Raw genomic sequence first — 26,002 nt, 5'->3', positions numbered from 1 at the left:
TCTCACTGAGTCGATGGCTAAACTCATCAATGTGGTGAACCACGGTTGTCGCAACCAAGACGGAGCTATGAGAATTGCATCTGCTCTCTCCTGTTGAATCTTGACCAGGGTGCGCAATACTAGAGGAATTGGTGGACGCATGTAGTTCCATGGCATCGTGAGGGCATCACCCTGAGATCCCATGCCAACACCCGCTCTGGAGAAATAAACCACACATTTGGTGTTCAGTTCGCAAAGACATCTACGTCCGAATAACCCCAATGGTTGCAGAGGCGAAGAAAAACTTTGTGATCGAGTGACCACTCGTGCATATCGGTTGTCATTCTGCTGAGATTGTCGGCCCAAACATTGTTGTGGGTTGATACATGTATGGCTGAAGGAAATATGTGGTGAGCCAAACACCACTCCCAGAACTGAATGGTGATGTATAGGAGATGGAGGGAGGTAGTGCCGCCTTGTTTGTTTATGTAGAACATTGCTGTCGTATTGTCTGTGATTATCTGGATCGCTTGGCCCGCAATGGCTGGGAGGAAAGCCCGACAAGCTTTGAACATCACTAGAAACTATAAATTGTTGATGTGCAACTTTCTCTCCCGTGGGGACCAAAGGGCATGGATGTGGAGATGATTGCAGTGAGCGCCCCAACCATGGTGCTGGCATCTGTTTTGAGCCGAGTCGTGAGGTGAAGAGGTGTGAATGGTCGACCCATAAAAAGATTGTCGGGGTTTGTCCACCAACGCAGTTGCTTTGCCAGTTCCCGAGAGACCAACAGGTGAGTGCTGGGAGGATCCTCCAGAGAGTCAAAGAGTGTGAGAAACCACTCCTGGAGAAACCCCTGCCTCATTTTGAGCCTGGCATGGGGAATGACAGATGTGGTGGATGCCATCAGGCCTAGTTTCTGGGTCCGATGGGCAGTGACCGTGTGCAGAGGCTGGAAATGTGCTATGAGGGATCGTATTTTGAAGGCATGCTCTGGTGGTAGGAACACCCTCGCCTCCTTGGCATCTAAGATTGCGCCAATGTAGCAAGCGCATTGGGACGGAACAAGCACGGATTTCTCGTGATTGACTTGTAGACCCAGGGAGTGAAGAAGGGACAAGGCAAGTCGTATGTCACGAATCAGTTGCTCTCTGGAACGAGTGACCAGTAGCCAGTGGTCGATATATAGATATATTGCTATGCCTTTTGCTTGGAGGAACGCTGCCACTGGCGCCATGCACTTTGTGAAGATCCGTGGTGCTGTACAGAGCCCAAAAGGCAAAGCGTTGAATTTGAAGGAAGAATCGCCAAGCGAGAAGCGAAGATATTTGCGACAGTCTGCTCTGATAGAAATATGAAAATAGGCATCGCTCAAGTTGACAATAGAGAACCAGCTGTCTCAATGAAGAAGAGGAAGAACACGCTCAAGTGTGATCATTCTGAAGCGGCGGTAAGCAATGAAAAAATCTGAAGTCTTTGAGATCTAATATGGGATGAAAAGAATCATCTTTCTTTGGGACCAAAAAATAATGGGAGAAGAATCCGGGGGTCGTCTGGATCGGGCACAATGGGAGAAACTGCTCTCTTTTTTAGGAGGAATTTCCTTCTGGAGGGGGGCGGAGGGTGGGGTGTGAAGGATTAATGGTGGAGAGATATCCAGGAATTCCAGCACATAGCCGTGCGCTATTATCGAGAGCACCCAGGAATCCGACGTGATGCTTGCCCACCTGTTGAGGAAAGGAGCCAGACGAACAGATGGGGCGGGTGTAAGAACTGGAGGGATGGTTGGTACGGAGTCAAAGACCCTGTTTGGATTTCCTCTCCGTCTTGCGGTAAGACTGTCTAGGACCCTGCTTCTGCTCATGAGATCTAGGTTGGTACAAAGCATATTGTTTGAAGTAATAGCTTGGGTCGACCGGCATACTGCTTGTATGACTGGGAAGCAAAGGGACGTTTCCATTAGTAACGGTAGGTTTTGTAATATGGCTGGGCAGAATATGACCTTGCTTGCTTCTTCGCCTTTTGCATGCTCTCGAGGATGTCATTCATCTTGCCAGCGAAAAGACCAACACCATTGAAGGGCAGATCTTCAATGTGCATTTTGCAGTCATCCAGTATATTGGCAGAGCAAAGCCATGCATGTCGTCGAATAACGACGCCAGTCATAAGTGTTTTGGACGCCACTTCTATAATGTGATGCGCTGTGATGCGTTCCTGCCACGCCAATGCCATGGCCTCCTGATGGACCGAGAGACCCTTAGGCTTCAGTTCCGCAGGAGCAGCTTGCAGCGATGGAAAGGCTTTATTCCAGAAATGCTTATGGTAGGCACCCATGTAGTTGGCTGCTCGGAGAGTGAAGGAGGCAAGAGCATAAGTCCTTCTGCCTAAAATGTCCAGTTTCCTCCCTTCCTTATTGTTAGGTGTCAAATTTGAGCGGGTAACGTTCACCACCAAGGAGTTTGAGGGTGGCTGTTTAGAAAGAAACTCCGTCTTGGTACCGTGGGTTCTATACAGATTGTCCACCCAATGCGTCATTGGCGGTACCGAGAATGGCTTATCCCATACTTGCTTCAGAAGATGGAAAAGGGAAGGAATAAAGGAAAGGCGAAGAGGAGGAGTGTGATCCTCATCAATGTCTTCATACACTTTATCACTCTCTATTTGTGGAGATTTTTGGACAGAAGATCCAAGGCAGTAGCTATTCGTTGGATGAGGTTGGAATAAGATGCAAAGTCAGCAGCTGGAAAAGTAAGGTTAGCATCTCCAATATCTGAATCAGGAGTGTTGACATTAGGTGGTGACTCATGAGGCACTTCAGATTCTGATGGTTCGTTCAGGTTCCGAAACATAGGATTCAGAGGAAAAATCAGACGAGCTAAACTGAGTCCTATGGCGTTTAGATGGTTTTGTAGGGAGGCAGAGTGGCGAAGGCGAGCTCTTGCCTCTCTTGGTACTGAGCACAGTACCATGAGCTGCGGTACCATGCGTCTCAGCCACAGGTACCAAGTAGGCACTTGATAGTACCGTGTGACGAGTGGCGCTGTCACAATCCCGTGTCTTAGGTACCAACGGTACTGAAGCATCAGTCTTGGTCTTTTTCACAGGTACCTGACTGCTATGACGGAGTTCACGCTTCTTACGACCCACAGTACCGTAGTCATAGTCCGACGAAGAGGAGGCAGACGATGAGTCGGAATCATCTGAAGATCCTAAGGAAGATGAGCCAAAGCCAAAAAATAAGCGGGGATCGCACAGCAACTTCATCTCCTTCCTCCACCGACGGTATTGTTTACGTCGGGAAGCTTTAGAAGCTGTCAGGCTCTTAGAATGCTTGGTACCGTGAGCACAGGACCGTGAGCCTTTGGAGACCTTCAGCCTCGGTTTATCCGAAAGTTGGGAATCTTCCGGCACCGGCACTTCAAGATGCTTCATTTTAGCTTTCTTTTTCTTGATTGTGAGTGGATCCAGATGATGGTGAGACCCCGAGCCCAAGGATGGTATGTCAGGCTGTGACATAGGGCTTGCCAGTACCGAAGAAATTAAAGACTGTACGTCCGGTTCTACCTCCATTCGAGGTCTTGGGGTGGCGAGCAACGGGGAGGATGGTTCCTCCCGAACCAGAGTAGCTACCTTAATAATTTCAGCCGAGCCAGACTCAGAGCGGCAAGCTGGCTTCTTACGCAGAGGCGACTTGGCTTTTGGTTGCTTCGTGGCTGAGGGTTTCACTTTAACTTTAGAAGCAGTTGAGGCTTTGGGCTTGGATGTTTTAGCCTGATGGGAAGGAGATGCCCTGGGTAAAGCCGAAGATTTTAAAGGAGGCGAGGCAGACTCCATTTCTGGTGGCTCAAGAGACTTTTGCCAGAAACCCGCCTGCAAGCGCTGTTGTCTAGGTTTGAGGGCTTGCTTGGTGAGTTTTACAGTGCACGCAAAAGTGGGGCTGATGAGATTCGCCAAAACAGATTAAGCATAGATTGTGTCCGTCTGTTGTTGGTAACTTTTTGCGGCACGAAACACAGCTCTTAAAAGAGACTTTAGGGGTCATAAACCAGTGGGGGGGAAGGGGGGAAAACGAACAACTGTGACTTTTTCCTTTGTAGGTGGTAAAAGGATGCAGAAGTTCCAAGGTCCTAGCTAGAGCGCTCCGACAAGAGACCTCTCAACACCGCAGAAAAATTGGAACTGAGATAACCGATGGGATGGGCAGGACATGTAGGCTACGGGGATGGTCCTAGCATTTTCTCTTAGACCTGGAATCTTCTGAGACCTCTGCGCATGTGCAGAATTAACCCATTAGTGTGCATTCACAGAGGCCATGAAGAAGACCAGATACCCTCTCACGGGGCTGGATTTGGGCTCTGGGCTGTTAACTGGGTAGTACTTAAACTAGAGGTTCCCAACCTTTTTCAGGTTGTGACCCCCTTTTATAACAGCAAAGTAACCCTCACTACATTTGCATTAAAAAGCATTTTTAATGGGTAGTCACCCCTTCTTAGAAAGCAGAGACTTCTCCCCATCCCACACCAGGCCTGTTTCTCATACATACACACTAACCTTAACATCCTGCTCTGAAAGATCAAGGGAGAAATTATTAAACAAGGACTACAACACATATGACATGACCCACAACCCCTCCAGAAAAATTGATTTAAACAGAGACAATTGTTCTAATCTACTGTTGCAAATAATACAGGTTGGATAAGGAGTTAATTAAACCTTCCTAATGATGGATGGTGTGTGTCAGACATGACCACAACTAGAAAACACACCAACCAATATGACTTCCCAAGGGAAGACACAGAATACAGTGGTGCCTCGCTTAACGAGTGACCCGTTTAACGATGAATCCGCATAGCGATGGAGTATTTGTGATCTCAAAAGCGATCGCATTGCAATGTTTTAAACCGGGGGGGCAGGGGAATCGCTTTGCGATGACCATGGGGAAGTGCTTTCCCACGATCATCCCAAAGGCCCCGACGAAAGAGAGCCCCGGAGCACAGCTGATGGGTGGGGGGTTTGCAAAGATCGCAGGAAAGCCAGCTTCGCAACCCCCCCGCTGACTTTGGTGCTCTCTCTCTCCCCCCCTCGCAACTCCACCCTGGGCAGGGAGACTGAGGCACCGCGCTGCCACTCTGGCGCGGTGCCTCAGTCTCTCTGCAAGGGGTGGAGAGAGAGAGAGCCGAACAGCTGATCAGCGGTTCCAAAATGGCCGCCCGCTGTGTTGCCTCGCTTTAGAGTCACTGAAAATGGTGGCCGGATAGAGGATTTTCGTTTAAAGGTGAGTTTTTCCCCCATAGGAACGCATTAAACGTGTTTTAATGCGTTCCTATGGGGTTTTTTGCCCCGCATAGCAACGAATCCGTATAGCGACAATTTTTTCGGAACGGATTATTGTCGCTATGCGGGGCACCACTGTAGAAGCAAAATGTGGTTACACAGAACATATTGTAATGTGCAGTAGCAAGTCACTACATCCAGGGCATATGCAAAAATGAGTTTTTGAGGGAGAGCAGGGGAGGAATAAAAATCATAAGCTGCCCCCCCCCCAATTCCTACTCAAAACTGGGACATACTTAAACATACTATCATATATCAGCCCCCTTGGATTCTTTTGAGGAGAAAAGTGGGGTAAAACATTTTATATAAACAAATAATTTTTTTTAAAAAAAATCCATGTTTATAAGTATGCCAACAAGACACAAATAGAACATTAAAATATTACTATAATCTGTGGATGTGGTATAATTTATTATCTTCCTATCTTTTATCAGTGTCTTACTTGCTTAGCCCAGAAGTATAAACTGAATTTCAGGAATTCCTAACACTAAACCTTAGAAGCATAAACATTTTGAAATGACCAGCAAATACGTACCAATCTCGGCAATTGATTGCATCACCATAACCTGGTGTATCTACTACAGTTAGACGGAGCTTTACGCCCCTTTCCTCAATCTCAACAGTTGAAGCTTCAATTTGCACCGTTCTTTCTATTTTCTCTAGAAAGAATAGCAAAATTTGATTTTAGAAGATTAATGAAAATGAACCTTTGAAATAAGGTCATCAATTCCAAGCGTTTTCCTGCTGAAAAAATACACTACGGCAAAGGAGAATGAAACTACAGAAATAAGAAAAACGATGCAACCTTGTGCTGCAAGCAAGGCTGAAATAGTTGGCAAGTATGGAACTACTACCATTCCTCTCCAGGAATATTGCACTGCATTTTGTCGACTGCCCACGGCAAATCCAGACCTTAATCCAGGGGCGGGCAATTAATTTCTGTAGGAGGCCACATGAAAAATCTGAACTGTGTTTGGGGGCCGAACCAACTTTACTTAAAAATAAAATGGAACCCATTGGGTGAGGCCCTGCAGTGAATGAAGACACTCACATCTGCAGGCATTCAGACAGAGGCCACCAGAGCATAGGGAGGAGAACACACAGGAAACAACCCTCCCCAAGGTGTCAATAAAGTATTTAAATGCAGTACCTCCACCACCTCCCCACAAATAACAACAACAACAACAAAGGTAATAGTGATGTATCCGGAGTTATGGAATCCATGAACTGCACCCCTGGCCCCTTTCTCCTTCCAGCTCCCCCACTTTGAAATGTGAGAGCCCACTTTTCCTTCAGGTCTGCTTTGGGAAGAGGAGCTACCTCACAATGGGTGAATACCTTTGTTGTTATTCTTGTGGTGGTGGTGTTTTTGCTCTTTCTGTAAGATACAGATGGAACTCTTCCCCCCCTTCCTGAAAATTTTGTTCCCTAGAAATCTCCTTCAATGGAGACTCTAAAGAACTCTCCACTCCCCACTCCATCTGGAATTTTTTAAAAAAAACAATACTGCAGGGTTGAAAAGAAGGAATTTGGGATTTAGTGGTGGGGGGAGAGAGATGTTGGACAACAGGAGTCCTCCAGCTCCCAGAGGGCCTGCCCCCGCCTGTTCCAGCCAAACTGTGGTGCACAGCAAGTTCAGGGTTGTGTGGGGTTTGTGGCAGTGGTGGGAATTTGGAGGAGAGTGCTAATCAGATATCTCCGGAGTCAAAGCCCCACAGGCCCTCCCTTTAACCATGGGGGGGGGGAGAACTGTCCATAAAAAAGGAAACTTCCCATGTCTGCCTCTCCAGGATGCGGCACCCTCCTTATTGGGGGCGGGGGGCGGGGGGCGGGAACCCCCCTCTTTTTTGTCCTCTTCCCTTCGATAAGGTTCTCCTCTCCTCTTCCCCAGTTCCTTTCGCTCCTGGGCGCCAAAAAGCAAAAAACCCAAACTGTTGATCTTCCTCCTGCAAATCAGGTGGGAGCGATGCAGGGACACACACACCCACGCCAACCCCCAGCTCTTTTCTCCCCTTCCTTCCTGCCTTCCTCCTCTCTTCCCACAGTCCTACGGCTTGTCTTCAGTCATTCGACGGCGGCAGGTTGGGTGGATGGCGGGGGTGGTGGGAGGAAGGGAGCAAGCCACTGATGCACAGTCCATGGTCCCCGTTTCAGTGGATTCTCCAGGGGAGGTGATCACACACCGTGCGGGGCGGTGGTGGAACACCGGGGAAAGCCAATCGATCTGGCGACCCCTCTCTTCCCCTCTTGCTGTCACCTCCCCCACATACGCACAGAAAAAGCCCAGCAGGGGAGGATGGAGGTGCTGATTTGCCGGCTGCCAACGCCGCAGCAGGGTGAACCGGCTCCTTTCGCTTCTCTGGCTGCCTCCGCTGCCTCTCCGCACGTGCCCCCCACAACAACAGCGGCCACGGTGCATGGATGGTGCACAGAAGCGGCGGTGGTCCCTGGAGGGAGTAACAGTCAAAACTTGTGAGATCCCAGCATTGGATCTCACAAGTTCTGCTGCCGTGCTGGGTGAACGGAGCCAGAGCTGCAGCTCACTCAGCGGCGACCGGTGGGCTGGACAGGAGCAGCTTGTGGGCCATATGTGGCCTGCAGGCCGCACTTTGCCCAGGTCTGCCTTAATCAGATGTGGAGGGGGGGGGGAGAATATATGGATTTATAATTAACACTGAGAAAGACTCAACTACTAGTTATGTAGAACAGACTGGCATCCATGAAACAATTTTCAAATACAAACAAATAAAAACAAAAAACCACAGGTGTTTTTGAGACAGAGGAATACAGTAAAGAATAATAAATTTAAAACAAAGCATCAGAACAGTTAGAAGCCTCAGCCCCCAAATAAATAATGGGCACACTTCATCACATATACTGGCGTTCATTAAAATCTATACAGAATTCAAAGAATAAAGATACAAAAAAAATCATTTTACCAGCTGCTCCTGGGATTATCCTTTCTGGGTAGAGATCTGTTAAGAACAGGCTGTTTATCAAAGTAGATTTTCCCAGTCCAGATTCACCTATAAATTCATATGAAATATTATCAAATGTAACACTGGCTGTATGTGTGTAGTTTTTTTTAAAAATTGATTCAAGTGTTATGTGGAGCTGCATCCTTTAATGGGCAAAATCTTGTTCTATAATTTTGCACTGGTGTAACCCAGATCAGGCAATGGGAGCATTTAATTTATTGTAATTATAAACTTCCCATCCCTTTCCTTTTAGGTTCTGAGGCTGGCTAGGGGTCCTTTGGGAGCCTTGGGATATAGTGGGGTAAGTGTTTAATAGTAAAAAGTTGCTGCTGTATTGCTGACACCATCCAGTAGCAATTTTTTTACTACTACTGTCCCATCCTGAGGCTTCTAAATAGTCTGTCAAGACAAAAGGGAGGCTGAGGGAACCTCAGAACCTAAAAGGAGAGGTATAAGAAGCTTTTAATTACCCTAAATTAAATGCTTGCAATGCCTGATCCAGTTAATGCCACATAAAGTTGTGTCAATATGATTTTGCCATGTACACTTGTGCTAACTGCTACAACAGAACTTAAATATTATTATTTCATTACATTTATAGCCCAAGGCAACTTACAATCTTCATATAACAATAAAAATAAATAAAACAAAAAGTATCATAAGCAACATTAAAATCAATGAAGTATACATTAAGCCTCTGCAGGGGACAGTAGGCTAACAGTTCATATTATTCATGTTCACAGGGGCAGGAGTGTCCTCTAAATACAACTCAAAATTTTAGGATTATCATACAAATATCATCTGGAATTTCTCAACCCTCAAATGTGAACTACAGAAAGATCAATAGATTATTTGTAACCAGTAACTTTTGCCTTAGAGTCTTAACAGCCAAGTGCAACTGTTCTTATTTTGCACCAATGCTGGACATCATTATAAAAAAGAATTTTTTAGTTTTGGTGTGCAGCAGCAGAAAATGTTCTGGTGCATGCTATTTCACCACTCCTAATTTCTTCTAACATGCTATCCATAAGCGAAACAACAACAACACCTGCTTTATGACTATGACTTGTAATGGGATAAAGAAATATTTTCTAAAAATTTCAAGTGCCTCCACTGGAATATGGAAAGAAGTTGATCAAAGAGATATCTGGGTCTTTGTATTGCTAAGTGAATCCAAAAATAATATTTTACACAAAATTGCTTATTACTTTCAAGTACAGGAAAAATATTCAGAAGAGGATAATTGTCCTCTAAAACAAAAGGATTGTGTGCCCTTGCTATCAGTTCATGGCTACTGCAAGTAGTGCACTGATTTTTTTTTTAAATCAAAGGACAGAAAAGTCTTATGTTTGCCTGGCTCATGTCATTCTTCATCTACAAACAAGAAACACTCAGAGACAGGCACCACCATATCAGCAGGAACATTACAGGGAGAACTTCAGAGCTGCCCTCCTGCTCCATTTGTAAAGGGACAGCTTCAAAAGGTATTGCTGACTGGTCCAGATTCTAGACCTTGATAGCCATGCTGACTATGGTGGGGAAAATCTCCTATTTAATCCATCTGCAATGAATGATGGGACGGAGGACAGGTCCTCTTTCCAAAGGTTTGTGTTCTGATCCAGGAACAATGTAGATTGTTAGCTGCTTTAATGTTTTAAAAGGTTCTTCAAAGACAATAAAAAAGAATCGATTGCCCTTGGCAAGACATAAGACAGCAGAGGGAACTGACAGATGATATGGGAGCCATCTGAGTAACCAAATTTGTCCCATTCACTCAGCAGCAGAGATGTAGGGTGAAGGCACATTAGGGAAAGGACATGCATTCAGGTTTGGTCTTAACAGAAACCAATTTGTAGCTGTGTAAATTTGTATTTGCATTTTGCTTTCTTAGGAAAAGGTAAGGCAGAGAAATGACAGGATGAACAAAATCTGTTGGCAATACAGACATTTCAGCTTTTGTTGCCATTTGTGCTTTCCACGCAGTAGAATGGATAGAGAAAAACTCGCTCAAAATGCTCAAAACTCCTTATTAGCTAAAGGCCTATGTCACTGATGGCGAACCTATGGCACGCGTGCCACAGCTGGCACACAGAACCCTCTCTGTGGGCACATGAGGCCTAAGTTGCCAATTGGGGGATTGGAGGACCGGTAAGTATTTCTTTGTTAATACCACCCATAGGGAAAAAAATAAGCATTTAACCCTTGCATTGCAAGAGCAGTTGTTTTTTCTAAGCTAAAACCTCAGCATTTGGGTTTTAATTGCAGGGTTGGCACTTTGAAATAAATAAGTTGATTCTATGTTGCAGTTTGAGCACTCGGGCTGGAAAAGGTTCACCGTCACTGGCCTATGTGAACCCATGGTGCCTCGTTTCCCCTCGAGTCTCAGGTAAGATAGACAGTAGAAGCATCAAGTATTCTTTTAAAATAGCATGAACAAAAATTAAACAAAAAGCTCATTTCACTTTGGGCCAATTTGGGCCTAGCCACCTACAAACATGTTGCAGTTGGATACTCAGAATAACTGACAAAGGAATGCAGAAACAAACACTGGAGTCCATCTCAGCTGCTGCTGCACTAAGCTGCAGAAACAGTGCATTCTGCAACTGTCAGCAGCACTGCAAATCTCAGAGGAATGCCAAAGCTAGCATGCCAGGTTTCAGAGAAAAAAATTTATGGGATGTAGAGAAGGGTGTTCCAGTTACTGTCTAGAAAAAAAGCACCAGCAGCACTGCAATGAAGCCATAGTAGGGAAGAAGCCTTTTAAGCAAAACTATGGGTTTTGAGTTCCTAAAGGTAGTTGAAGACATAGCTGTGAGGAGTCTCCTGTCCCCCAGTGGATAAGAAAAGCATGACCTATGAGAGGAAGCTCTCTAATCAATGTGAACACGTTCTTCACTTCAGTTCCCATCTTGACAATTCTTAACAGAGGAAAGGTGGAGACGAGTGGAGGAGGAAGACCAAAAAAAGGAAAAAGTAAACTAGCAAGCCATTGTTCCAAAGTTTACGTAGGAGCAACATGGAGTCCTGCTATCCACATGAAAGCAGAGCCAAGAATTGAAGTCAGCTTCCTCCTTCCTTCCTTCCAGAATTAGAGGTTTGTTTTGCCCTGGATTCTCGATATGAAGGATTGCCTGAGGGGCAGTGTACCACTCTGGGTTTTATTCTGAATTCTACAAGAACTATCCAAGGTATTGAACATTATGCCGAGAACACTTTGTGAATTTTGGACAGCTTCCTTAAAGTTTGGATTAAACTCTGCAGTCATTCCCCCACAAAATCAGACTCCTGTTCTATTCACTCCTCTCCAAGAAAGATTTGTCTACTATCAGGTAACATTCAAAACTTAAGGGAATAAATCTGGCATAGTGCTTTGTACATGAACTACAGATACTCACTTGAGTTTAGAATCATAAATAATAGTTCTTAATGTTAATTAATTTAGATATAATGGTTATATGACATGTTCATGCTGCTGAAAATTCCTGGATTGTAACATCTATTAAGGAGAGAAAAGTTATACTGAGAACTTAGCTTACCAACAACCATAAGGGTGAACTCAAAGCCTTTTTTCACAGACTTTCGGTGAACTTGGTTTGGAAGGTTTGCAAATCCAACATAACCAGGAGTTTCTGGATTTGTAAATTTTTCAGCAGGTTGTTGCTGAAAATAAACATAATTTTAAAAAGTTTTGTTAATGTAGGTATTCTTGCATGCCAATACTGAAAATACTTGGATATTTCTCAACACTCCACTCCTCTTTCCATTGCTACTTCCTTAACTCTATCACCTCTGAGGCTCTTCAAATTTAAAACTAGTACTTTTTGTACTAATTTCTTATTAAACGCATTTTATCAATATGCATTTAATCTGCAACCCAATTTTGAAGCAGTTCAATGACATTAAGACAAGGATTTTAAAATCAAATAAGTAAATCACACAGAAGAATATTCACTAGGTGTTTTTCTCATATTGTACTGAAATCATTAAGACTAGTTTGTCTTAATGATCACAATTGTGATTCTTCTGATTTAATTTAACCCATTTTCCAACTCCCAACAAACATTGAAGAATTCTCAGGAAAACCTCCCTTTCCCTCTTTAAATACCTGCCCATTGTGCAACTGAGACAGAACTAGTTATTAAAGTACTGAGTGCACTGAAAGTCTGTACTGCAACTCACTGGATGAAAGCAAATATGCTATTACTATCTATTTTGTATCTGGAAATACAACATATTACCATTATATAGTATGAAGAGAAAGCAAGTCAGGTCAATGGGTGTGAGTGAACAAGTCAATTGTTTATTGCATCACATAATTGTGATGTGGTTTCATTTTGATATGGTTGCTTTCTCCTATATTTTTATTACAAAAATGAAAAAATGTAAACATTTTATTATTTATTAAGTGTAAGCACTCATACTGAAAAATACATCCATGGACACAGATTGCTGGACACAGACTTGGGAAATGCAGGTTGTAGTCTCCAATAAGCCAAGAAATTCATTTGATAAGACTTACGATATTTGTATTCGTATCCCAGGGGATAAGAATAAAAATAATGAGACCACAGTTGCTGTGGAAATTCAGTCCTCCCACCCCAAAACAGCTGGTCCACTCACTGGTTGCTATGCGGCTTGTGTGCCTGTTATCCTCATCATCACACAAATCACAGAAGCAGCCCTGCCATGTGAGGAATACAACTCCTTAGAGAAGTCATTCCACTAAGGGGAGGAGCCAACTGTAGTTCCCAACTTCCACCACCTTTCCATTCTAGACTGGGTGAAATCTAATAGGTGTGTGAGTGGGCAACTATGGGTAAGCTTCTGTCCCTAGATTTCCAATTACCCGCTTATTTGAACTTAAAACTCTTTTTAAGATCTTAAAATACACAGCTTTGTACTTTGATCCTTGCATACCAGCCTTACTAGGAAGGACGCCCAAGTAACCAAAAATAGCAAACAAAGCCCTTGTGGCTACGCTTTGAATCTAGCTCAGCCTCTTTTGCAACTCATAAGACGTACTGTGCCACTGGCAAAGAAGAATCTTGAATCACACCTTTCCAATCCTCCTTGAGTAAATCAAGTGGGTTTCTTAAACATGCATGGTTTAATCTTTGAGACAAGCATATGCTACTCCTCGTGCAGCCAAATACGGTACTTTGGCAAGGAGGCAGGATGGGGACTCTCCCCACAAAACTGTTAAGTGGTTAGGGGCACAGGGAGGTGGGGAAGAGCCAGTCAGGCTGCTTCCACAATTGGTGTAATGACAAGGATGATGGATGCGCACACAGCGCAACAATCACTGAGTGTACCAGCTGGCTTGGGCAGCAAGGAGGGGCTGAATTTCCATAACACCTGTGATCCTGGCTATTTGTATTCCCCAGAATACAAATATCTGACGTCCGCTTGGTAACCTATGGTCAGTCATAGTTTCTCAGCCTAATTTAGCTCACAGAAATTTTGGGAGAACAAAATGAAGTAAAGAAACCTATTTATCTCACTTTGAACTTAATGGAGGAAAGGCATTCAATACATGCTTATTAAAGAATTACTATATATATGTATAGAAAAGCAGTATATAGTTTTAATCCACATTCAAAACATTTGTATTTTGAAAAACAATATACAGTGGTGCTTCGCTTAACGATTTTAATTGGTTCCAAAAAAATCATCGCTATGGGAAAACATCGCTAAGCGAAACGCGGTTTCCCACTGAAATGCATTGAAAACCGGATAATCTGTTCCAATAGGAACGAATTGCCGTCCTTAAACGAAAATCGTCATAGGAAACATCGCTAAGCGAAATGCAGTTCCCCAAGTGAAATGCATTGAAACCCATTCAATGCATCTCAATGGGGGAAAAATCAACAACAAATTAAAAAAGAGTCAGAACAAAGTCAAATTTGGTTAACAAAGGATTTATTAAGTGCACTTTATGATTTCAAACATTTTACACAGTAAACTTTAACTTTATAACATTTAAAAAACAGCAAACATGAGGCTGTTTAAACCATCATTAAGCGAAACTGGGGACCCAAAAACCTAATCGTTATGCAAAGCATGGTCCCGAAATCGCTAAGCAAAAATTGCCCATAGGAAACATCGTTAAGCGAGGCACCACTGTAATCATAATAAATATGCTTAACATATACAAACCACTATCTTTGATACTGTCCTTACCTTTGACATCTTGATAGTCTCAGTAAGTAAATCTGTTAAAAATATATTTTAAAAAATATTATGGGCTAGAACACAGAGGAAATAAAAGTGAAGAATTTGGATCAAAAAGTTAGGTATAAAGGACATGAAATTGTAAATCAAGGGAAATAAGCAGTACTGTACTGTATTGAAAAATATTTTCTGTACTTAACCTTAACATATTTCATACAGTAGCTAAAATTCCCTTGCATATTTAGTCCAGCTGAAGCAAAACTTGACACAAATTAGTGAGTGCTCATTTAAATTCTGCATTGCATGCCACTTGGGTAAATCAGTGCACAACCGAAAATCCAATTGGGGACTTGTTAATTAGCAGCACTTCCTTGCTACAAGTTATATTATTTCCCTCCCACAAGTGTAACTATACAAGATAAATTAGGTTAATTTATTTTTAAACTTAATTTAAATATATTTTTAAAGATTTCATGTATACTTAGTTTCCATTTTAAAACACACCTTGCTAAAATACAGTTGTCTACAGCAGCGGTTCCCAATGTTTTTCAAGTCATGACCCATGTTCCATCTAAAAAAAGCACATGCTCACCCAGTAGCTGATTTGTTTACTTCCTGTTTTAAATTAAGTCCTGTGTACATGGAGCAAGGCTCTCACGCAGTGGGACAGAAACTTATTTACCCTGTTTCCCCGAAAATAAGACCCAACCTGAAAATAAGCCCTAGTAGGATTTTTCAGGATGCACTTAATAGAAGCCCTACCCCCAAAATAAGCCCTAGTTAAGTGTCTTGTTTTCGGGGAAACGGTGTTTATTTATTTACAAGATTTTTTAGCCACACCATTACCAATGGTCTGAGTGGCGTAGAACAATATTAAAACTTTAAAAACATTAAAACCATTAGATATAGACAATATTATAATAATAGCCTATATTAAAAACAGTCATTAAAACATTAATATTAATAAATCCTGCTGCTCATACGGCCAGCTAGAGGATACTATTTAATTAAAATGCTGGCTAAACAGGAAGGTCTTTGCCTGGTGCTGAAAAGCCAAAAGTGTTGGAGCCAGGCGGATCTCTATAGGGAGGGCATTCCAAAGTTGGGGAGCAACAGCTGAGAAGGCCCTATTTCGGCATGCTATCCCCCTCACCTCTTTCAGGGATGGCACCTTCAGAAGGGCCTCCTGGCCTGATCTTAGAAACTTAGAAGGAACATTGGTCATGACCTCCTTTTATAACAGCCAAGTAACCTGTGACCCCTTGTCACTTTCCTTGAATGAGGACATTAATGCAATGGTCCTGTATTTACTGCATTCTTTGGCATCTCCTTTCTTGGGGACTGGAATGAAATTTTCAGTTTAGTGATCCACTGTTTTGCTTCCCATATTTATCAGCATACTCTTGTTAGGTTTTTGACAGCATCAGAAATAATTCTATAGGTATACTATCTACCCCAGGTGACTTATGTTTTTCAAATGCTTTACGAGCATATTTTATTTCACTACCTAAAATTGCAGATTCTCCATATAAATCTGTCATTCTTGCATATCTTCTATATGGTTTTTTTCAGTATATTGTTTCCAACTTCTCTTTATTTTATCCTGGTCATGTAGTACATTTCCTTGTCAATCTTTCAGTATCCTTTATCTGGATTTAAACAACCCTTTCTTTTCCTGGATCTTCTGGAAGAGATCTCCCACTTTCCCTTTTTTGTTGTTCTCTTCTATATCTTTGCATTAGTGACTGTAATAGTGTTCTTTGTCTCTGAATGACAATTGCTGAAAACCCATATTCTGGATTCTGAACCTACTTCTATGACTTTTTACTTTTACTTCTTGCTTGTCCTTGACAATTGTGTTTCATCCATCATCTATATAGGCTTTTCTTTTAGTTAATGTAATTGTATTTTTGCATTGTTCCTTGATAATAGCTCTGTCTTCAATTCATAGTTATTCTAGTTTATGGTCAATTGAGTTTAATAATGCAAATCTGTTCCTAAATATTATTTAAATTATATTTGGGGACTAAGATTCTTCCAGTCAACATCTTCTGTCCAAGCAGAGATAGCCTTATCTGTTTAATAGAAAGTATTATTGCTTTCAAAGAACTCCCTCCTCCTCCTATCTTCTTCAATTCCACATCACAGAAAATGTCTTCAAATTCTGACAAAATAGCCTCCCAAACGTAAAACAGGAGATAGTCTGAACTGCCAGGCATTCAACTAAATGGGAAGGGAAATACAAATGGAGCTTACCATGCCTCACACCCTAGCATAGGGGTAAACAATTACCGGATCTTATATTAATTTTTTTGTTACAAAATGCATTAGGGCTTATTTTGAGGGGATGTTTTATTTTTTTCAAGTACAATAATCTACATTTATTCAAATACAGTCATGTCATCTTCTGGTGGCTGCACAATGGTGGAAGGTTGGGTTTCACTTAACTGGGCCTTATTTTTGGAGTAGGATTTATATTACGAGCATACTGAAAAATCCTACTAGGGCTTATTTTCAGGTTAGGTCTTATTTTTGGGGAAACGGGGTATGACCCTCCAGATGTTTCTGGGCTGCAATTCCCATAATTCCTTACCATTGGTTATATCAGATAGGACTTCTAGACCAACCACCTCTGCGGTGCCTGAGCTGTCCAACGTGAGTAAAACAGCTGTACTTCATCCATTCTTAATACCTTCCAGATTTTTTGGCCAGAACCTCTGGACCATTCAAAACAAAAGCAAAGCAAAGTGTGCTGTTTATATACCGCCCCATAGTGCTTCAAGCACTCTCTGGCTGGTTTACAAGTTAATTATGGAGGCTACACATTGCCCCCCCCCGCGAGCTGGGTACTCATTTTACTGACCTCGAAAGGATAGAAGGCTGAATCAACCTTGAGCTGGCTACCTGGGACTGAATCCCAGGTCGTGAGCAGAGTTTTGGCTGCAGTACAGCGGTTTAACCACTGCCCCACGAGGCATACTAAGCACCAATATACAGTGGTGCCTCACACAACGATGTTAATTGGTTCCAAAAAAATCAACGTTGTGTGAAACATCGTTCTGTGAAACACCATTTCACATAGGAATGCATTGAAAACCGGTTAATCCGTTCCAATTGGAACGGATTGCCATCGCTGAGTGAAAATCCCCATAGGAAACATCGCTGTGTGAAACAATGTTTCCTCCATTGGAATGTATTGAAGCCGACTCAATACATTTCAATGGCTTTGAATGGTCTGTCTAATGGTTTCCAATGGAGAAAACAAAAAATCATCATAAATTAACGAAGTGTCAGAACAACACCAAAATCAGTTTGCATAGGTTTCAGGAGGTGGGCTAACCATTGCAAGCATTTAAAACAGCTTCGAAACATTGTAAGACACTTTTACAGGAGCGAAAAGGGAGATCGGGAAAGGGCTCTTTGATCTCCGTTTGCCTTTTAAAGCTCTTCCCGATCTCCCTTTTCGCTCCTGTAAAAGTGTCTTACAATGTTTGGAAGCTGTTTTAAATGCTTGCAATGGTTAGCCCACCTCCTGAACCCTATGCAAACTGATTTTGGTGTTGTTCTGACACTTCGTTAATTTTTGGTGATTTTTTGAATTTTCTCCATTGAAAACCATTGAACTAATGGTTTCCAATGGAGAAAACAAAAAATCATCATAAATTAACGAAGTGTCAGAACAACACCAAAATCAGTTTGCATAGGTTTCAGGAGGTGGGCTAACCATTGCAAGCATTTAAAACCTGTTCCAAACATTGTAAGACACTTTTACAGGAATGAAAAAGAGACATCGTTGTGTGAAAATCCCCCATAGGAAACATCGCTGTGTGAGGCAGCAAATTTAACAGAAAAAGGCATCGTTGTGTGAATTCATCGTTGAGTGAGGCACCCGTTGTGCGAGCCACCACTGTAAGTTGAAATCCAAAAGCTCTTGCTAGCACCAAAATGGAAATGTTTACTACTCAGTTAAGTGTTCAAATGCCCCTCTGCCCACACTGCAGTTTAAATGTTGGAGAACATTTATGTCCATCACACATCCAGCTTAAACAGAGGTCCAATATGATGCTCTTCCTTTTATTCTCTTCCATCACCTGTTCAAGCGTCTTTCTGGACTTCTAGGCTGAAATCTGCAATTGATGGCCTTGCAGGTCTTCAGTTCTTCAAGTCAATGGAATTTTCAAATGTTCCACATCAGGTTTTCGCCTCTTCCTTCTCACTAAGAATAATCACCATTCAATATAGAAGCACTGAAGAATTTTTCTGAACCTCTTTTATATAACACATGAAGTTGATAATAGTCTTAAGAAACAGCTGCTCCAGGCATGTGTCCAAACATTTCCTTTCAATAGGCGCACCCTTCTTCCTCATCCTTCATCCGGTTGGGATCCACAGTGCATTATTAAGTAGAGTTTCACCGCTGATCAAAACTTGGATTGAACAACCATCTAAAACTCCCTCCGAATAGCAACCCCCTCCCCATTTCCGGCTCTTCACTGTCGGCGGCCTCCCTTTCTCCACCGTTTCACATAAGTCCAGTATACAGATATGGTCATCCAACGGTCGAGGTTTCGGTGCCTGGAATCCTTTCGGCAACCACGCCTTTCCCCACACAATCCTCACCCGCGCGATTTCCTCCAGCCCCATTCCCTTCCCTCTCATTCTACATGCCGTGCCTCAACCGGAGGCAACATCCCGGACTACGGGGAAAAATGAGGTGGGGGGGACATTAAATTAGAGCGAGCAGTAGCCAAAGAGAGACCCAACCGGCCGGTCGCCCGCCTGCCCGGCCCATCCCAAATAGGGCGCTCTTCCCACAGAGTTATCTGCGGAGGCCCCGAGTGCCCCACTCCTCCTTTCGTTCTGACACCCCCACGCTCCGTGTCTCTCCCACTCTCTCCCAGGGAGAAAACGTAAACGCAGCCACCGCCCCCAGCGGGTTAAACAGCCCCAAGAGGAACCGCCTGACGGGCAACGCCTTACCTACCTGGTAGCCACTCCAAACGCCTCTCCAAACCGCCGCCGCCGCGACACTCTTCGTACACACCCAACCGCCTCACAGAACTCCACGGCGCATGCGCACTGGCTCCTCTCCGCGATGTCTCCAACCCGCCCAGTGTGAGGCAACGGCCTCCCGCCTTTCTTTCCCCGCCCCCACTGCAACCCCCAGTAAAAAGCATTCGCAGGCGACGAGAGGCGTCAGGGCTGCTGGTAACAAAAGCGCGTGCGTAGCCCACCCCAACCAACCCCCCCTCCTTCAGGTTGCCATAGCGATATTAGAGGGCAACGATGGGGGCGGAGCTTTCTCACTGTATCATAGCGGGATGCACAGCTTTCCTTTCCTTTCCCAAGATGGCGGCTGCCTCTTCGTATTCGGCATAGCTGTGCTGCGAGCCCATGTGAGGTAAGCTAGTACGTCCCTGCCCGTCCGCGGAGACTGTAAGGGGTAGAACAATAGGCGACGAATCGGAAAACTGTTATTTTCTCTCAGGCTTTATGAACTCTTGTGACTTTAGGGGGGGAAGGGCCCCAAGAGCGGGAACTCTTCCCCAGTGTTCATTAGTAACTCTATGGTGTCTTCCATTGTTATTGGCTTCTCAAGGGCACGTGGTACCACTTGTGGCATTTTCCAGCAAATGCCATAGAGATTGCGAGAACAGGGGAATATTAAGGATACGTCCATTTCATAATAAACTTACGTCCTCAATCTTGTCGCTCCCACCTTTCTTTCCTGTAAATCATTAAAAGAAATAAAAACATCAAAGAATTAGTGAGTTATCTTTATCAACTTAATAGAAGACATATTGACTGTATAGTATTTCTCATTGTATAGTGGGCAAATAAAAAGGAAGACAAGATAGAGGTACTTTTATATATTACTTTAAAGAGAAATTATTTGTTTACCTCTACGTGACAATTAAACTGTGCTTTCTAATTAGCTGTTTCTTGTTCTTCTGTGCCTGTTTTGTGGTAACATTTTGAATTAATCTCCAGAAAGTCCTACCATGAAGAAGCACTATGTATGGCTTCCTTCATTAAATCTATCTCTCGTGAGGTCATCTTTTCTTGCTGGTTTCAACTTTTTTGAGCAGGAGTCTTGTCTCTTCATTATATGCCCGAAGTAGAATAGCCTCAAGTTTAACTCTTTTTTGGTTTCCAGTGACACATTGATAGACATGCTGGATAGAGATTGAATGTAACATGTACTGTATATGTATATCATACCACACAAAAACTCAATGCATTGAATTAGCTTCTCAGCCATATATCAGCTAACATAGTATACATGGGGGGAGAGTTTGCCCCTTTCCCATTTAGGTGGTAAATTGTTTTGTCGCAGGAAGAGTTAACTTGATGCTACTCTTTGTAAGCATCTGTGTTATTTACTCAAGAATTCTTATTTTGTTTGGTTTGATGGGCTGTGCTCATTTCTGCTGCTCTACATGTTTACTTAGAAAGTAAGTCCTATTCAGTTCCATGAGGCTTACTTATGAATGCTACTTACTGTGTATGTCTTGCCCCAGCCGAAATGAGGTCTGAATATGTAACTGCATTTGCCTATACAGTACTTGCCTCTCACCACACATATTCATTCTCTCTCCTGACATATGGTGACACTTTTCAGGGTTTTCTAGGTAGAGAATACCCAGAAGTGGTTTACCATTTCCTTCTTCTTGGGTGCTCTTCTCAGATGCCCTGTGGGGAACTGAACACCTAACCTCTGGCTCTGCAGCCAGAGACCTAACTCACTGAGCTATTTCTATTGGCATGTGCTAGTTTCTTCTGTGTTGAAGTCTAATGTAAATAAATGGGGAAATTGTTTCACCGAGCTTAGTGAGTTGAGTAAGCATGCATGCATGGAGTTGGGCTGTTTGTATACCAGTCAGTGCATTCAAATGCAATTGATAGGTATTTCGTGTAACTTTTTTCTTTTAAAAAAACCTTTTTATTTTACATGCCCATTTCAAGTAAACTGTGGTTTCCTCAATAATGTGATATTCTTCCTGAATAGATACTTGAACTCATGCTATCTCATTGTTATCATTTATTGCAGAAGCGGGGAAACGTCTCATTTTTTTCTGAAATACTTGTTCTATCAGTTGTACACTTCACTGCTCTTAATCTCAAACTATAGCAGTATCCATATGTTTGAAATGAAGGAATCACTCTGATATTAAAATTGCATAGATAATGGCTAATTTAGGCAATAATATCTCTGTATAATATACTAATATATGACTGAATTCCGGAGCTGGAGTCCCGAAGGCAGCATGTGTCGTTCTGCCAACTCCTGCGACATTGCTGGAACCAGTTGTATTGGCTCTTGCCTTTCCATTGGACCATTTCAGCAATGTGGAGAGGGGGGATCTGCTGCTTGGGTAACAGCCTATCCTCCATATTACCTTACCCGGGCTTCATGCTCTGGAGAGGACACTCCTCGATTCAGAGCATGTTACCATAGTCTCTCAAGACTGAAGGATGCCTATGCTATGACTGAATATTTTATCAGTTCCTGCAGCCTTTTTGCTCCTCATTTTTACACCATAAACCAGTAGTTCCCAACCTTGGGTAGCCCAGGTATTCTTGGATTGCAACTCCTGGAAACCCCAGCCAGCACAGCTAGTGGTGAGGGTTTCTGGAAGTTTCAATCCAAGTACATTTGTGTGACCCAAGGTTAGGAACCACTGGCATAAACAGTCAAACTAGGAAGTATCTTGTTGAACAAAGATTCCTTTTCCATCTGAACTAGAAAACGACAGTTGCCAACTTTAAAACAAGCCATGCTGTTAAACTACAGTAATAACATCCTCACTGTTAGAGCAATACAACAGTGGAACCAGTTACCTCAGGAGTTGGTAAGTGCTCCAGCACTGGAGGCATTCAGTAAAAACTTAGATAATCACCTGGCAGATATACTTTGATTGTATTACTGCATTGAGTAGGGGGTTGGACTTGATGGCCTTGTAGGCCCCTTCCAGTTTCTCTTTTCTATGATTCTATGATGCTACCTTGTTCTGTATTTGGTAACTGTAGTTTCATAGTTCCCATGAAAAGGTAAACTATGGGCAGACAGATGCTTTTTAGTTTGATTACTGTCTCTGGAAATGGAAGCGTGAAGGGGTTGTTAAGTGTAGGCAAAAAAAATTCAGCAGCTTGGCTTATAAAACCAGGATATTATAATATAACTACGAATGGTTAGCCTAATCCCAGAAGAATGTTCTCCTCTATACATCAGCTACTGATTGAGCAACAAATACAGTATGGTTGTGGGTTTTTCGGGCTCTTTGGCCATGTTCCGAAGGTTGTTCTTCCTAATGTTTCGCCAGTCTCTGTGGCCGGCATCTTCAAAGGACAGCCCTGAATACAGTACGCATAAGTAAACTCATAGGAGGATTCTTACAGCACAGTGGCGGACAGCTTTGCTGGGTTTGGGGGCCATTTTTCCCCTCCCCTGACCTTGATGGGGCCACTGTTGCTTCTGGTGTTTTTGTTTAAGACCAGTCAAACATCTACTGGAGCCCCATATATCTTTAATTGTCCATCATGCTACTCCAGGTCCAAGCCTAGGGTGCCAATCCCTGGAATAACAATACATTCCTTAACTAAATAATAGGTGTTTTACATATGTGGAATCCATTGCATTCTCTCCATAGCACGGAACCAATCTGAAAATGTTGGCACACTGGCAGCAGTGAAGATTCACAATGAAATCAAACATGAATGAGGTGTATTTCAGACTCTTAATAGGACAAGGAAACCTCAATAATTTTTCAACTACTCCCCAAAACTCTACCAAGCCAGTGAAGGATTGCACTCCACAAGAAGCTTGAATAAAGTGCAAAGTAACTTTCACTGAAATAAATATAATGTGCCTGAGCAATAAAATGGAATGAGTCAATGTGACAGTTTCCAGCATTTTTAAATTTGCTTATATATGTAGTAATTTGCATTAGAGCGTGATCAAACTAGTTTTTAGCCCTCTCTTTGGTCCACTGCAGAGACAGGTTGGTTCACTCCTTTTTCTGATGATCATATGATATAATTGCTAGAGCAAACCAGCACGTCCTCAGTATTTCTGCTCACACTTTTCTGGGTCCCTGTTAGGGCTTCTACTTTTTTTGCTGCAGATAGGATCACTCTATTTTGGTTCGTTTCCAGCATATGCAATCACTGGATGTAATGGTTCAAACTTTACCTCCTCTGGTTTCAACAGAGACACTGGAGGCACTCGTGCTGGAAAATCACAACTAGTCTTTATTGGAATATGTGACAATAAATCTGTCTGCCTGAACTCAGCTTCTGCGGTTTCTCTCGTTGCCAACGGGTCCAGCGAGGGCATCCAAAAGTCCTTTGCCAAAGGGGTTACAACTCAACTCATTCCAGGGTCCTTTCAAAAATGGATTAATATTGTCCAAGCCAAAAGTCTCTAATTCCGGGTCTAGTAATGGGGTGGTCTCCTCATCTCACACCTCATAGAGGGGTCCACGGTCCATTAAGTACCCCTTCCTCTGAGCTTCTTCCAGACGCCATAACCAACACTTTTTCCTCCCTTTCTACCACCTCCTTTTCCTCCCTGAGCCACCTGCGCCACTCTCTGGCTTCTGACTCACCTCAGTAGGAGGGACTGCGGCAGCCCCCTTCTCCACTGGCAATCAGCTTCTTCTCTAGGGACCTGTACCTTTTCCCATTTTCCAGTCCATGTGTCCTCTATCCATATCATTTCCCAGTCTCCTGGTATTAAGTCTACCTCTCCTTTTAAATCTCCCATTCCTGCCTCCATGACGGACCTCCCTCTTTCTTCTCTTCCTGCCAACTCACTCCCAATCTGAGTGGCCAGTGTCATCTTTGACAGTTCCCGCTCTAATTCCTGGGTATCAACCCCTGCTGTTTAGTCTGAAGCGGTGGTACAGGCGAGTCTGTCTGTGCCTCTTGTTCCTTTTTGGGGGAGGACAACACTCGGCGAGAGCCTCTACCCTCTCGCCTCGTGTCTCACGCTGGAAATGAGCCAAATCAAGTTTCAGGCTGTCAAGGCTCCTTCCAATGTCAATTTTGCACATGGTAAAATGGCTTGAGGCAGTCACTCCAGAATACTCGCAGATTAAAACACTTCCTCTGTTCTGTGGAGGGGCAGAGAAAGTGAAAATGTTTAAATTCTTTTAGGGGCAGCACAAATGCACTGGATAACATATTTAAAATGTTTTAAAAATTGAAAGCTTACTCCTGAAAGTGGGAAGAGAAAGAAGGGGGAAAGAAGGGAATTATCTTCCTTTCTTTGTAACTTGTATAAAAGATCAGGTTGAGAATGCACCTACAGCCAAATCCATGGTTTATTTTTTTATAAGTGATCTGCACTGCCTTAAGAGAGTAACAATTTCCCCCCACTTCTTCTGCCTCTCCATGGATCATAGGGAGAATTAAATTTTTCAGTATCCTGAAGCAGCTGTCTAAGCACATATGGGAAATTGACAGTGGAAGGATCTGGACTAAATAGGGTTGTTTGAGATGTCTATGCCATTTGGATGTGAAGATTGCACCAAATGGTCTCCTGAACCTCTCCGCAACTTCTAGTAACTCTATTTAGCATGATTCAGCCCTTTGATACCTTCAAAACTTGCCATAATTATTGGCCAAGTATATTGTAGATTCCAGCTGGGAAATTATTACTCCTCTGATGTTATTTTTAAGCAAAAGACATTTAAGATTTATCATGAACAAACTCTTTTTCTTTTCCTGTTCTTTTTTGGCTGGGGTCAATCCATTGTAGCTGAAGGACCATGCCCCTGGACTGATAACGTTATCCATGTGTTTTTCTAATGTAAGAGCAATTCTCCAAGGAGGAAGAAGCCTTCAGTTTTAAAGTAAAAGGTATGGTTGAAGTTCTGCCCCTAAAGCAAGGAAAGTCAGACCACAAATCAACTTCATCTCAATTTCTACCCAGGTGACCATTACAACATGGTCACACCATCCACCTTGTTTTCTACATGGTTCATTGCTAGTGAAATAGAATAGCTGAAAATAAACATAGGCTTTCATCATGTCATAGGTTTGCAACACAGTTTACCAACAGTGACATGATATTTACTCATTATGTCCAAGTGATTTGTACTGAATGAGAGAAAGAAGTTTTGTTGTGCTGAATTGACTTCTAAAGGATGATTTCTGTTCTAAAGGAATCAAAGAGTGGAACTCACATTTACAGTGGTGCCTTGACTTACGACTATAATCTGTTCCAGAAGATGGACGTTAAGTCAAAATGGTCATATGTCGAAGTACTATTTCTCATTGAAATGCATGAGAATGCGATGAATCTGTTCCACCATTTTAAAAAAATACACAAAAAAATTAAAACACTGCAAGCCCCATAGGAATGCGCTGGGGCTGCAAAAAACAAACAAAACCCCAAAATAAACATCGGAGCAAGTCCCACACTGGGACTGCAAAAAGTAAATCACCCAAAAAAAAAACAAACCCACAAAAAACAGAGCACAGAAACATAACCACCCCAGCCCAAACCCACCCTGCAAAACCTACCCAGAATAGTT

The 26,002-nt window shown here is 42.9% G+C and overlaps 2 protein-coding genes across 8 annotated transcripts in view; one reads left to right on the top strand and one right to left on the bottom strand.

The window, feature by feature from the left end:
- Positions 1-19,577, bottom strand: part of SEPTIN2 (septin 2) — a 49,445-nt gene extending 29,868 nt beyond the window's left edge. For 3 of the 6 annotated variants that reach the window (XM_072995905.2, XM_072995904.2, XM_020786347.3), the window contains exons 1-5: positions 19,447-19,577; positions 14,472-14,503; positions 11,828-11,951; positions 8,253-8,339; positions 5,849-5,972 (exon numbers count right to left, since the gene is read on the bottom strand). In XM_072995905.2, the coding sequence (XP_072852006.1) occupies positions 5,849-5,972; positions 8,253-8,339; positions 11,828-11,951; positions 14,472-14,480 (344 nt within the window). In that variant the 5' untranslated portion in view covers positions 14,481-14,503; positions 19,447-19,577. Of the gene's footprint in view, positions 1-5,848; positions 5,973-8,252; positions 8,340-11,827; positions 11,952-14,471; positions 14,504-18,553; positions 18,679-19,442 lie in introns of all 6 variants that reach the window. The other 3 variants (XM_020786348.3, XM_078389254.1, XM_072995908.2) reach the window with 3 other exon arrangements.
- A 133-nt stretch (positions 19,578-19,710) lies between these two features.
- The window catches only part of HDLBP (high density lipoprotein binding protein), a 66,041-nt gene continuing 59,749 nt past the window's right edge, over positions 19,711-26,002 (top strand). Inside the window, exon 1 of one of the 2 annotated variants that reach the window (XM_072995902.2) lies at positions 19,711-19,863. The gene's annotated coding sequence lies outside the window, so the exon portion shown is untranslated. The remainder of the gene's footprint in view (positions 19,864-26,002) is intronic. The other variant, XM_072995900.2, reaches the window with a different exon arrangement.

The sequence above is a fragment of the Pogona vitticeps genome, chromosome 3 (genome assembly GCF_051106095.1).
Source record: "Pogona vitticeps strain Pit_001003342236 chromosome 3, PviZW2.1, whole genome shotgun sequence".
Taxonomy (NCBI): Eukaryota; Metazoa; Chordata; class Lepidosauria; order Squamata; family Agamidae; genus Pogona; species Pogona vitticeps.
Note: the sequence above shows the minus strand (reverse complement) of the source record. Positions and strands in the feature narration are given on the sequence as shown.